The sequence below is a fragment of the Salvelinus sp. IW2-2015 genome, linkage group LG35 (genome assembly GCF_002910315.2).
Source record: "Salvelinus sp. IW2-2015 linkage group LG35, ASM291031v2, whole genome shotgun sequence".
Lineage (NCBI taxonomy): Eukaryota > Metazoa > Chordata > Actinopteri > Salmoniformes > Salmonidae > Salvelinus > Salvelinus sp. IW2-2015.
The window spans coordinates 830,624-843,312 of record NC_036874.1 but is presented as its reverse complement, the minus strand read 5'-3'; the positions used below and the strand labels follow the sequence as shown (position 1 = coordinate 843,312).

The window sequence follows — 12,689 nt, the reverse complement described above, 5'->3', positions numbered from 1 at the left end:
AGGGTCTGAATACTTATGCAAATAAGCTATTTCTGTTTTTTCTTTTTAATACATTTGCAAAAAATTCTACAAACCTGTTTTTGCTTTGTCGTTATGGTATTGTGTATAGATTGATGAGGACAATTGCTTATATCATCAATTTGGAATAAGGCTGTAATGTAACAAAATGTGGAAAAAGTGAAGCGGTCTGAATACTGATGCACTTCAGTTTGGTTGCAGTCATTGTAGCTAAAGGTGGGACAACCAGTTATTGGGTGTAAAGGGGCAATTACTTTTTAGCATCGGGGAATTGGGTGTTGCGTAACTTTTTTCGTTACAAACATAAAATAGTTTTTGTAAACTCAGGTTCCCTTTATCTAATATTGGGATTTGGTTGAAGATCTGATAAAATTCGGTATCAAAACTATGCAGAAATATAGAACATCAGATAGGGGGCAAATACTTTTTCACGGCACTGTAAGTGTTTTCTTGACAGGTTCAGTGTGAACCGTGTCTTATGAGCGCACATTGCCTTAGCCGCTGTGGATGGATCATGAGTTTCGACAGCATCAGAAGACCTATCCCCGGCCTCATTGGCCATGTACCATCCAGCCTTCTCCCAGGACCCGTATAGGATCAGGCAGAGTTGATCAGATTTACAGTAAACCATAATCAACATGAAAACACCCCTGTGTGTCAACAAAAAACACAGTGGGAAAAATGTATGTGGGCATAACAGGGCGTGGGTAGTTGGGTAGGTGTGTGTGAGTGTGTTCTGGCGGCAGGTAGGGTGGGCAGGTACATTGGCATCACCTGACTCCAGCACCATTACATGATCCTGAATAAATATTTGCTGATTGAGAGGAGACTGTGACTGTGCAGTATTGACATGTTTGGATTTATCAAGAAGTCTGGACAGTCATTTGGTTCATAGGAAAGTGTCCCGTTCATTTCTGATCCGTGGTGTTTGATAAGTGGCAGAACTATGGACCATCCTCTGGTGTGGGTTCTCATCCTGGTGCTGCTCAACTTCAATACAGGTWAAGTAGACAATATGCTCATTCTGGGAATATATTGATGCCTATTTGTGCTTTATGGTARAAACACTTGATTAAATAAGTAACAGGTTGTTCAAATGTCTCTGTTTGGTTGATGCACTTCAGTCAAACAGTATCAAGTRAGAAAGYTGGAGATTTCTATTTATCTGCCATTGACAACAATGTCTAGAGTAGACATTAGACATAGATACTAGGTCATGTTGTAAATTGTGCGTTCAACTTGAAGGCACTAATTTGTAAACAAAAGCTTGTATTTCTGTTAAAGTGACATAGTCTGAAGATTTGAWTCATTTCAATTAAAATATTTWAAGGACTTTAAAGACTTTTGTACTGATTYATAATATCTCAAAACATGAACTAAACTCATCAATCCATCCTCTTCTAGATGTCTCTGGCCAGGTGGTGGTTCCCTCTATGAACCCCTTAGCTGTGGGCAGTAATGTCACACTGAACCTAGTTCCCGAAAGCCCCATCAACATAGGGACCTGGTCATATGAAACTACAACCATCGTACTTTTCTATCCTYGTGGCAGTATTYTGAGTACAAGTTATCGAGGCAGAGTCTCKTTCAACCGCTCCTCCTCAGAGCTGTCCATAAGCTCTCTCCAACTCAACGACTCAGGACGATATACCGTGCWGGGAATGGAGCCAGTCCTGACCGCTGTGGTGACCTTGTCTGTCCAGGGTAAGGAACTGACCTCTGCCTGTCTGTTTATCTTTCTATGAAGGTAGACTCCCTRTCAATTGCACACACGGTCACTTCCTCACACACATGCTCACCTGCACACTTACTTACCCATTCACATACTTACTTGCATGCAGGTCCACATGCAAACATGCTTGCACATCAGAGGAGGCTGATGAGGGAAGGACAGCTAATAATAATAGCTGGAATTGAGTGTAATGAAGTGAATGGAATGTTATCAAACATATGAAACACATGTTTTTATGAATATGAATACCATTCAATCCACTCCGTTCCAGCCATTATTATGAGCCGTTCTTCCCTCAGCAGCCTCCACTGATGCAGATTATCTATCAATGATTCTGTCATAATAATAAATTTTCCTGACATGGAAAGCTAACTCTTAAACGTGTCAATGTTTTCTGAACCTATAGTGAAGTTGGCCTTCATAATACCTTTGAAAATAATGAAACTGAACAGATCAGAGTATGAGCAAACTGTTCATATACATTTTCAAATAAGACCTACACAAGACGTTTTATGTGTGTGCAAAGGGCTCTACAGTGCTCAATCCTTTAACTTAGTCTCTATAATAAGTAAATAAAATAGCATATTTAGATTTCCAAAACTAATTTTAATGTGAAACAAATATAAACTACCGTATATGGTTGTTATTCTATTCTCTCACCCACAGAACCCATTTCAAACGTGACTCTAAGAGCCAATGCCACTGATCTAGTGGAATTAAACGACACTGCCATTGTCACCTGCTCCGTCTCCTCTGGCACCTCCTTCTCCTACCGCTGGATGAATGGCAGCTCAGAGGTTGCAGCCAGTGACAGAGTTCGGCTTGGTGTTGGGAACAGCACTTTCACCATAGTCAGTGTGACACGATACGATGAAGGGCCGTTCAGATGTGAGGTCATCAATGGAATCAGCGATGGCACCAGCCAGCCCATCGGCCTCAATGTTAGATGTGAGTATCAGAGTATGCAGTACACATGAGTCATACACAACAGACATCGATTGTACCTTGTCATTGAGAGCCAGCATTCTCTGCAATGATGTAATATGCCTATTTTCATCCCAAATCATTGAGGGTAAGGGCCTGTGATAGGAGATAGATTGGGGGTAAGGGCCTGTGATAGACTAGGGAAAGGGCAAGGGGGGATACCTAGTCAGTCGTACAACTGAATGCCTTCAACTGAAATGTGTCTTCCGCAATTAACCCAACCCCTCTGAATCAGAGAGGTGCGGGGCACTGCCTTAAATCGACATCCACGTCTTCGGGGCCCCGGGAACAGTGGGTTAACTGCGTTGCTCAGTGGCATAATGACAGATTTTTAACTTGTCAGCTCGGGGATTCGACCCAGCAACCTTTCGGTTACTGTACTATTACATCAAGCTGCAACACGCTACAGAAACAGGAGATGGGCTCCTGCTCTTATGAGCTGTTCCAACTTGCACAAGCCAAGGCTTCAGGAAGATTACTTACTTACTAATCTTTGTCAAAATAGTCAAACCATAAGACTAACCATACTGTCTTGTGTTTAATAGTTGGACCAGAGAGACCTGCTGTAACTAGTCCGGAATTAGCGATGACAGGACACGTCGTGACATTCAACTGCTCTGCCTCCTCTCAGCCTCCCAGCCAGTTTAGCTTGTTCTTCAATGGTTCTTCATGGGTAGTACACCTGTGTGGCCTTCAACAACCTCACTGTCAGAAACAGCACTGTCTCCAAGATGCTCACTGTTATTGGTGAGTCTCGGTCTAACCTTAATCCTTAATTGATTAGTTTGGTGTACTTTCTTGAGAACAAATAATCCCTCTGCAGCCGTTAAACCAACTGCGACCGTTGAAACATTTTCACTTTGTACTCAGCGCCAATAACCTCAGTGTCCATAAGCACCGGTGGAAACCAGGCGATAGATGGTGACTCCTTTACAATGACTTGCAATATTGTCGGTGATCCTAGCTCCATTCACCGGTGGAAGAACCGCACGTCAGTGCGTCTAGATAACAGAACACACGTCTCTTTCGACAACAGAACATTGGCCTTCAACCCTGTACAGCATTCAGACTATGGAGAATATCAGTGTATGGCCAGAAATAGTGTGAGCAACAGAACTAGCACCCGCTACACACTCCTAGTGAATTGTAAGTAATAATGGGGATGTATTCTTGTCAAAGATAGAGAAGGTAATAACTGTGATGACATATTATGAAGTCAATAATCAACCATAAGGTAGTTATAGTTGAATGTTTCGATGTCGTTGTCTGATTTTCACAGATGGACCCATGCAACCTGTGATAGCTGGTGCACCCATTGCCGAAAGAGAACAAAGAGTGACCTTCAACTGCTCATCCTCCTCTCAGCCTCTCAGCCAGTTCAGCTGGTTCTTCAATGGCTCCCAGGTGGCGACTGGCTCAGTGTATGAGACTGGCCCACTGACCTTAGCCAGTCATGGGGAATACACCTGTGTGGCCTTCAACAACGTCACTGTCAGAAACAGCACTGTCTCCAAGATGCTCACCATCATTGGTAAATCAGACTACAGATTCTTTGCTTTGTTGTGTTAATTTCCGATCTGATAAGAGGACAAATATCGCAAAATACACGGAGTATACCAAGTATTAGGAACACCTTCCTAATACTGACTTTCCCTCAGAAAAGCTTCAATTCGTTGGGGCTTGGAGTCTACAAGATGTCGAAAGCATTCCACAGGAATGCTGGCCCATGTTGACTCCAATGCTTCCAATAAAAAGCATGAGCTGGTGCACACCGAGAGAAAATGATTATGTGTAGAGGTGCTGACTAACGGCGAATAAACTGTAAGCTATAGAGTCGCACACTCTATATATACTCTCTATATATAAACTCCCAGTAATCACTGTGCTGTCTTCAGGAGGCACAGTGATGCTGAAACGTGAGTTTATATATATATAGAGTGTGTGAGTCTCTTTTTTTTATGACTCCAATGCTTCCCACGGTTGTGTCAAGTTGGCTGGATTCCCTTTGGGTGGTGGACCATTTTTGATACACACGGGAAACTGTTGAGCGTGAAAAACCCAGCAGCATTGCAGTTCATGACACAAGCCAGTGTGCCTGGCAACTAATACCATACCCCGTTCAAGGCACTTCAATCTTTTGTCTTTCCTATTCACCCTCTAAATGGCACACATTCATAATCCATGTCTCAATCGTCTCAAGTCTTAAAAATCCTTCTGTATTCTGTCTCCTCCACTTCATTTACACTGATTGAAGTGGATTTAACAAGTGACATCAATAAGGGATCATAGCCTTCCCCTGGATTCACCTGGTCAGTAATGTCATGGAAATAGCATGTGTTTTTAATGTTTTGTACACTCAGTTACAATAAACATATTAATCATACAAAATAACCAAAACTACAGCTTTATACATACACTGAAAAAATATATAAACACAATTTGTAAAGTGTTGGTCCCATGTTTCATGAGCTGAAATAAACGATCTCAAAAATGGTCCTTATGCACAAAAGCTTATTTCTCTGAAATGTTGTGCTCAAATTTGTTCACATCCCTGTTAGTGAGCAGTTCTTCTTTGCCAANCACATCCCTGTTAGTGAGCAGTTCTTCTTTGCCAAGATAATCCATCCACCTGACAGGTGTGGCATATCAAGAAGCTGATTAAACAGAATAATCATTGCACAGGAGCACCTTGTGCTGGGGACAATAAAAGGCCACTATAAAATGTGCAGTTTTGTCACACAACACAATGCCACAGATGTCAAATTTTTTGAGGGAGCGTGCAATTGGCATGCTGACTGCAGGAATGTCCACCAGAGCTGTTGCCAGAGAATTTAATGTTAATTTCTCTACCATAAGCTGCCTCCAACCTCGTTTTAGAGAATTTGGCAGTACATCCAACTGGCCTCTCAACCGCAGACCACGTGTAACCATGCCAGCCCAGGACCGTCACATCCAGCTTCTTCACCTGCGGGATCGTCTGAGACCAGCCACCCAGCCACCTGGAAAGATGTTGAAACTGAGGAGTATTTCTGTCTGTAATAAAGCCCTTTTGTGGGGAAAAACTCATACTGATTGGCTGAGCCTGGCTCCCCAGTGTGTGGGCCTATGCCCTCCAAGGCTCACCCATGGCTGCACCTCTGGCCAGTCATGTGAAATCCATAGATTAGGGCCAAATGAATGTATTTCAATTGACTGATTTCTATTCATACTAAGAGGATATCATGATATAAAACAGGAAATATATAAAACAGTCATTTACAATCCATCAGATCGTACAACCATTTGTTTTATATATATATATGTTTTATATATCCAACTATTGCGTTGCTGGAACTAACCATTTGATCAAATGACAAATCTTGATACCGTACATAAAGCAATACACTTCCTCTCTCCTCACAGAGGCTATAACGTCGGTGATGGTGAAACGAAACAAATTACCAATAGCATCTGACAACCTAACCCTGACCTGTGAAGTCACCGGGCGCTATGACACCATCGACTGGATGAAGGACAACCGGTCTCTGGTCCTGAACAACAACTTGAACTCTGACATCACCATCTCTAACAACTCTCTGCACTTCAGTCCAGTCAAGGTGTCAAATGATGGAAACTATCAGTGCGTTGCCACCAACCTCTTTGGTCCACACATCAGCCCTAAATACCAGCTACTGGTGAACTGTAAGTACTGGTTTTTTAATCTGTTGGTAAAATATTTTAAAAGATAAGCATTTGATGTTATATTATGTAGAAAGTCAGAAACCCACCACTATTATGATAGCTAGTGCTATCCTGGGTTCTTTGGGACATCCCTACCCTAAATCTTAACCTTAACCCTTACCTTAACCATTTCATATTTCAACTTCAATGGGGTGATGTCAGAGTTGGATGTCCCAAGGATTCCGTTTAGACTTTCCCTATTATGACCCCACTTCTCTGAACCTCTCTCTGTAGATGGCCCTCTGAGTGTGAACATCTCTGGCCCAGGATTAGTGGTGATTGGCTCAGTAATTAATGCCAATCTGAAGTGCTCAGCCGACTCCCGGCCGACCAGTGAGTACTGGTGGAAATACATCAACAAATCATTGCCGGCGACTGGTCCTTTGATGGCTGTAGGCATCTCCTTGAAAAATGCAAGGATATACACCTGTGTGGCCAAGAACCCTCTAACTAACATCTCAATGTCCAAGACCATTAGTCTGGATGTCACTGGTAAGTGGGTAGGTTGTTATAGTAAGACCTAGGTGGGATATAATGAGTAATTAAATGTCACAATATTGTTTTTATTATGTATAATTATATTTGGTTCTAGTTTGCGTACGTGTTTGTGCAAGGATCATTTTCATGCATCATGGAAATGCAATACAGACATATGGTGAACTGGGGGGTACAGACAAAAATCAAGAAGATGTATACACTGTATATTTATTTTTAACATCCTCACTCTCCTTCCCTGCCTCCCCTCCTCTCCCATTCCCTATGTCCCCACCTCTCCCATTCCCTATGTCCCCTCCTCTCCCATTCCCTATGTCCCCTCCTCTCCCATTCCCTATGTCCCCTCCTCTCCCATTCCCTATGTCCCTCTTCTCCATTCCCTATGTTTCCCTCCTCTCCCTTACCTATGTCCCTCCTCTCCCATTCCCTATGTCCCCCCTCTCCCATTCCCTATGTCCCCTCTTCTCCCATTCCCTATGTCCCTCCTCTCCATTCCCTATGTCCCATCCTCTCCCATTCCCTATGTCCCTCCTTTCCCATTTCCCTATGTCCCCTCCTCTCCCATTCTTTGTCCCCCTCCTCTCCCATTCTCTTTGTTTCCCTTCTCTCCCATTCTTCTTTCTCTCTCAGGCCCTTCACCTGTCCCTCCATTCCAGTCCAGAGTGGTCTGATGTTGATGGGCCTTGTAACTCTCTCCACACACATAGTGAAACTTGTTATAAAAATGTGTATTTCAAAGGAGTATAATTATATATTATTTTTTATAAACAAAAACATCATGTTTCTTGAGTGAGCAATATGAGATTACAAAACATGGTTACAATGTTTATAAAGAAGTTATTAAAGGTCAACTCTTTAAATTGGAATACTCATGAAGTTTTTGCCTTGATCACCCTTTGACCTTTCTACCCTTTCCATGATCTTCTGGCATTCCACTGATTCTTGAACCCTTTCCTTCGGCACATTGCCAAACTGGATTGTGTATAGGTCGGAGAGGATGGGATGGGAGAGAGATACACAGATGGTGACTTTGGGAGAGTCCACGGTAACAAGTATTGTAGAAACTCTTCAATGTACTGCTGTTAGTGTTAGAGAAACACAGGTCTACTTACAGGCCTTCCTGGGCTTGCGGTAGGATTTGGCAGACTCCTGGCAGAGGCAGCCTCCACTCAAACCCTCTCTCCTCCTCCCTGAGTGACACAAAGTAAACTGCTGTATTAGCCTGAGTGCCAATCAGTTTCTGCCAACTATTTGCCATTCAAAAACATTACTATCATGGGCTGCCAGAAACAGACAGAATTGTGAAAAGAAAATCACAAACTACTGTATACCCTTAAAATATACATACTGGACAAATAGCAATGACTTCCTAATCACTCACCCTTACAGTCACACAGTCTGTGGGGGTTGATCTGGTCTCCAACTCTCCATGGGTCCTCCACTGTACCTGTAGCTTCACTGACACCTGAACGTTGTACATCAGTTTCAGGAATCCCTTGGTAGAGAGGATGAGAGATAGAGGTTGATCCTAATGGATATGTACAGTAAGTCTGATGGATATTTTTAAATGATTGATGAATCTGTATGATCTACTCAAATCAAATGGAATTGGTCACATACACGTGTTTAGCAGATATTATTGCAGGTGTAGTGAAATGCTTGTGCTTCTAGCTCCGACAGTGCAGTAATATCTAACAAGTAATATCTAACGATTTCACAACATATACCCAACACACACAAATCTAAGTAAAGGGAATTAAGAATATATAAATACTGTATATGGATGACCAACGTCAGCGCAGCATAGATCAAGTTATAGTAGAAAAGTATAGAATACAGTACATACATAGAAGATGAGTAATGCAAGATATGTAAACTATTAAAGTGACTAGTGTTACATTTATTAAAGTGGCCAGTGATTTCAAGTCTGTGTATATAGGCAGCAGCCTCTCTGTGCTAGTGATGGCTATTTAATAGTCTGATGGCCTTGAGATAGAAGCTGTTTTTCAGTCTCTCGGTCACCAGCTAAGCTGCACCTGTACTGACCTCGCCTTCTGGATGATAGCGGGGTGAACAGGCAYTGGCTCGGGTGGTTGTTGTCCTTGATTATCTTTTTGGCCTTCCTGACAGGTGCTGTAGGTGTCCTGGAGGGCAGGTAGTTTGCCCCCGGTGATGCGTTGTGCAGACCGCACCACCCTCTGGAGAGCCCTGCGGTTGTGGGCGGTGCAGTTGCCGTACCAGGGAGTGATACAGTCCGACAGGATGCTCTCAATTGTGCATCTGTAAAAGTTGGTGAGGGTTTTAGGTCACAATCCAAATTTCTTCAGCCTCCTGAGGTTGAAGAGGCACTGTTGCGCCTTCTTCAGATCCACACTGTCTGTGTGGGTGGACCATTTCAGTTTGAAACTTTCCACCTTCTCTACTGTGGTCCCGTCGATGTGGATAGGGGGGTGCTCCCTCTGCTGTTTCCTGAAGTCCACGATCATCTCCTTTGTTTTGTTGATGTTGAGTGAGAGGTTATTTTCCTGGCACCACACTCCCAGAGCCCTCAACTCCTCCCTTTAGGCTGTCTCATCGTTGTTGGTAATCAAGCCTACTACTGTTGTGATGTCTGCAAACTTGATGATTGAGTTGGAAGCGTGATTGGCCATGCAGTCATGGGTGACATAGGGACTACAGGAGGGGGCTGAGCACACATCATTATGGGGCCCCAGTGTTGAGGATCAGCAGAGGTGTTGTTTCCTACCTTCACCACCTGGGGGCGGCCCGTCAGGAATTCCAGGGCCCATTTGCACAGGGCGGGGTTCAGACCCAGGGCCTCGAGCTTAATGATGAGCTTGGAGGGTACTATGGTGTTCAATGCTGAGCTGTAGTCAATGAACAGCATTCTTACATAGACATTCCTCTTGTCCAGATGGGACAGGTCAATGTGCAGTATGATGGCGATTGCATCATCTGTGGACCTATTGGGGTGGTAAGCAAATTGAAGTGGGTATAGGGTGACAGGTAAGGTAGATGTGATAAGATTCTTGACTAGTCTCTCAAAGCACTTCATGATGATAGAAGTGAGTGCTACGGGGGATCGTCATTTTGTTCAGTTACCTTTGCATTRTTGGGCACAGGAACAATGGTGGCCATCTTGAAGAATGTGGGGACAGCAGACTGGGATAGGTAGAGTTTGAATATGTCCGTGAACACACCAGCCAGCTTGTCTGGGCAGGCTCTGAGGACGCAGCTAGGGATGCCGTCTGAGCCGGCAGCCTTGCGAGGGTTAAAATGTTTAAATGTCTTATTCACGTCGGCCACGGAGAAGGAGAGCCCACAGTCCTTGTTAGCGGGCACTGTGTTATCCTCAAAGCGGACAAAGAAGGTGTTTAGCTTGCCTGGAAGCACAACGTCAACATCCTCGACGTGGATGGTTTTCCTTTTGTAATCTGTGATTGTCTGTAGACCCTGCCACATACGTTTCGTGTCTGAGCCGTTGAATTGCGACTCCACTTTGTCTCTATACTGACATGTTGCCTGTTTGATTGCCTTGTGGAGGAAATGATTACTCTGCTTGTTTTCTGCCATGTTCCCAGTCACCTTGCCATGGTTAAATGCGGTTGTTCGCGCTTTCAGTTTTACGCGAATGCTGCCATCTATCCACGGTTTCTGGTTAGGGTAGGTTTTAATAGTCACAGTGGGTACAACATCTCCTACACACTTCCTGATAAACTCAGGCACCGTCTCTGTGTGTTCGTCAATATTATTCTCAGAAGCTAAGATGCAAATTTCTGTATGATGGATGTGTCTGTATGATGGATGTGTCTGTATGATGGATGTCTGTATGCAACTACTATGAGATGGCTATCTGTCTGCAACGCTTCATGAAACACTCAAAACATCAGAAAGAAACATTCAAATGCAGATGTCTATAAGTCTCCATATGAGTTAAGAGCTAAATGTAGTTCTTTCACAGACACCTCATATGATGCACACCAGTAGCAGCTGTAATACGTGTAACCTGCTATAACTCACTGTACATTATAAAGCCAAATACATTCAACAGTAAATCAAACAGAATGTTCAATACTTTACCTTGCCCTTGGCCAGTGAATGCCAATACACAGAACAGCAAAAGCATCTTTATTCCCATTCCTCTGGCCACAATATCCTTGTGAATGTGCAAACACACCTCTGCAGCTACTACTGAATGAACAACTAAACTCTGCAGTTACTTCAGCCCTTTATATAGACGTGTGTCTCAATCTGAGATAAAATGGGCCATGTTCTATGAYGCATGTGCCCCTACCTACACCTGCCTTGTGGATTCTGTTATATCCGCCAAGCGTTTTGGAAAAAGTGGACGTTGGCCAAAACAACACCTCATAGTGTTATTGATGAGTGAAGTCAGCCTGACAGGTGGATGAGAGTTCTTCATGATACTGACCTGTGATGGCAAAACACTCTTCTGCCTTCATGGCTTATGTTCAATAAATATACTTTCTTTCAGAGCAAACTAACAAATAACGTTCATTAAATAGAATGTTCACTTGAAGACTTGGTCAATATGCTGCCCAGATCATCATTCAAGCGATTAGAGGAAACTAAATGACAGTTTATGTGAAAGGGTTAGAGAAGTTCTGTTTGCACAGAGTCAAATCTCACATGAACATTCTTTCACGGCATAACAGTTTGGTGCTTGCTGGATTCCATTAATCAGTCATGGTATTGGACTCCACACCGCTACGCTGGATTGGCTGGATCATTCATCCCCATGTCGATGATATCTCTGAAGACCAACTTAAAAACAGATATTTACACTTGGTCTCTTGAGCTTCCATTTCCGGGCATGTTAGAAGCTGTAAGGTGGAACTAGTAAACAAACACTTCTCGACAACTGACACTGCCAACTAACCATACAAAGGAGTGGGTCCAACGTCTCATCACAGTACTGTGTGTCACTAGACAGCTCTCTTGTGGTTCTCTGCTCAGGCATAACTCAACACATACAGGTACAGTATCTTGGATGTGCTCACAACATCACATGCAGGTATAAAACTGTTTGGTCATCCCAATACAATAATTCTCTCCATTGTTGTGTTCCATGTGTACTTTCGCTGCACCCATTGTTTTGAGAACATTAAGCAATCAAACACACACTGGAACATACACACTGGATATTTTGCCTTGATACAGCTAAAGGTCATTGATGTTATTATTTTGGTTTAAAAACGTTTCTTTGCAGAGCCATCATGCAGACACACTTCAGTGGTTTGAAGCTGCAAACAAAGCAATGTCCACACATACTGTAAGCTTTCATTAGTTTTAATGCACTGCATTTTGACACAATCAACACTCAACAACACAACCATGGTCAAGTACGGAGGCTGGTAGGCCTACATATGCAGTACATACAAACAGTCAAAGCAGCCTTTTATAGGGAGTCTTGGGTCTCGTGGGGTGACTACCTTTGAATAAAGAGTGCAAGACAAGTATAAGCTAGCTACAACACATCCATACACACTGACTCAGTATCATGTCATATCCAAGCTAAATACCCACCAGTCTCAGCGCTACTTTGAAATGCCCTCATCATTCACTCAAAATACACCATACCTTTCCCCTTCATTCTCCATATTTGTGCAGCCAAAATAAGACATATTCAGCCTAAATCTTCACAAGTCACAAAAAGCAACGGCGGTAAACAGATACCGGAAACAAGTAATGCTTTAACAGTACATCCAACTGGCCAAGT

The 12,689-nt window shown here is 43.1% G+C and overlaps 1 protein-coding gene and 1 long non-coding RNA gene across 4 annotated transcripts; one reads left to right on the top strand and one right to left on the bottom strand.

The window, feature by feature from the left end:
* Positions 1-816: 816 nt before the first annotated feature.
* On the top strand, positions 817-7,789 carry LOC111958541 (cell adhesion molecule CEACAM5-like). 3 transcript variants are annotated; one of them, XM_070437435.1, is made up of 9 exons: positions 817-1,019; positions 1,423-1,722; positions 2,417-2,698; positions 3,280-3,481; positions 3,605-3,880; positions 4,014-4,265; positions 6,137-6,415; positions 6,689-6,946; positions 7,580-7,789. In XM_070437435.1, the coding sequence occupies exons 4-9, from the start codon at positions 3,466-3,468 to the stop codon at positions 7,618-7,620; spliced, it is 1,122 nt and encodes a 373-aa protein (XP_070293536.1). In that variant the 5' UTR covers positions 817-1,019; positions 1,423-1,722; positions 2,417-2,698; positions 3,280-3,465; the 3' UTR covers positions 7,621-7,789. The 3 variants fall into 3 exon arrangements, with proteins under 3 accessions (XP_070293536.1, XP_070293537.1, XP_023835566.2); XM_070437436.1 differs by lacking the exon at positions 2,417-2,698; XM_023979798.3 differs by lacking the exon at positions 3,605-3,880 and having other exon boundaries at positions 822-1,019; positions 7,580-7,786.
* Positions 7,790-8,061: 272 nt separating this feature from the next.
* LOC139023730 (uncharacterized) lies at positions 8,062-11,164 on the bottom strand. Its single transcript, XR_011474869.1, has 3 exons — positions 11,030-11,164; positions 8,331-8,444; positions 8,062-8,139 (listed from the first exon to the last, which is right to left on the bottom strand). It is a non-coding gene; the product is annotated as an uncharacterized lncRNA (long non-coding RNA).
* Between the last annotated feature and the right edge of the window lie 1,525 nt (positions 11,165-12,689).

Coding starts and splice junctions, on each gene's coding strand:
- LOC111958541 (XM_070437436.1), top strand. Junction 6,416..6,688: donor ATACCAGCTACTGGTGAACT/GTAAGTACTGGT, acceptor CTCTCTCTGTAG/ATGGCCCTCTGAGTGTGAAC. Junction 6,947..7,579: donor CATTAGTCTGGATGTCACTG/GTAAGTGGGTAG, acceptor TTTCTCTCTCAG/GCCCTTCACCTGTCCCTCCA.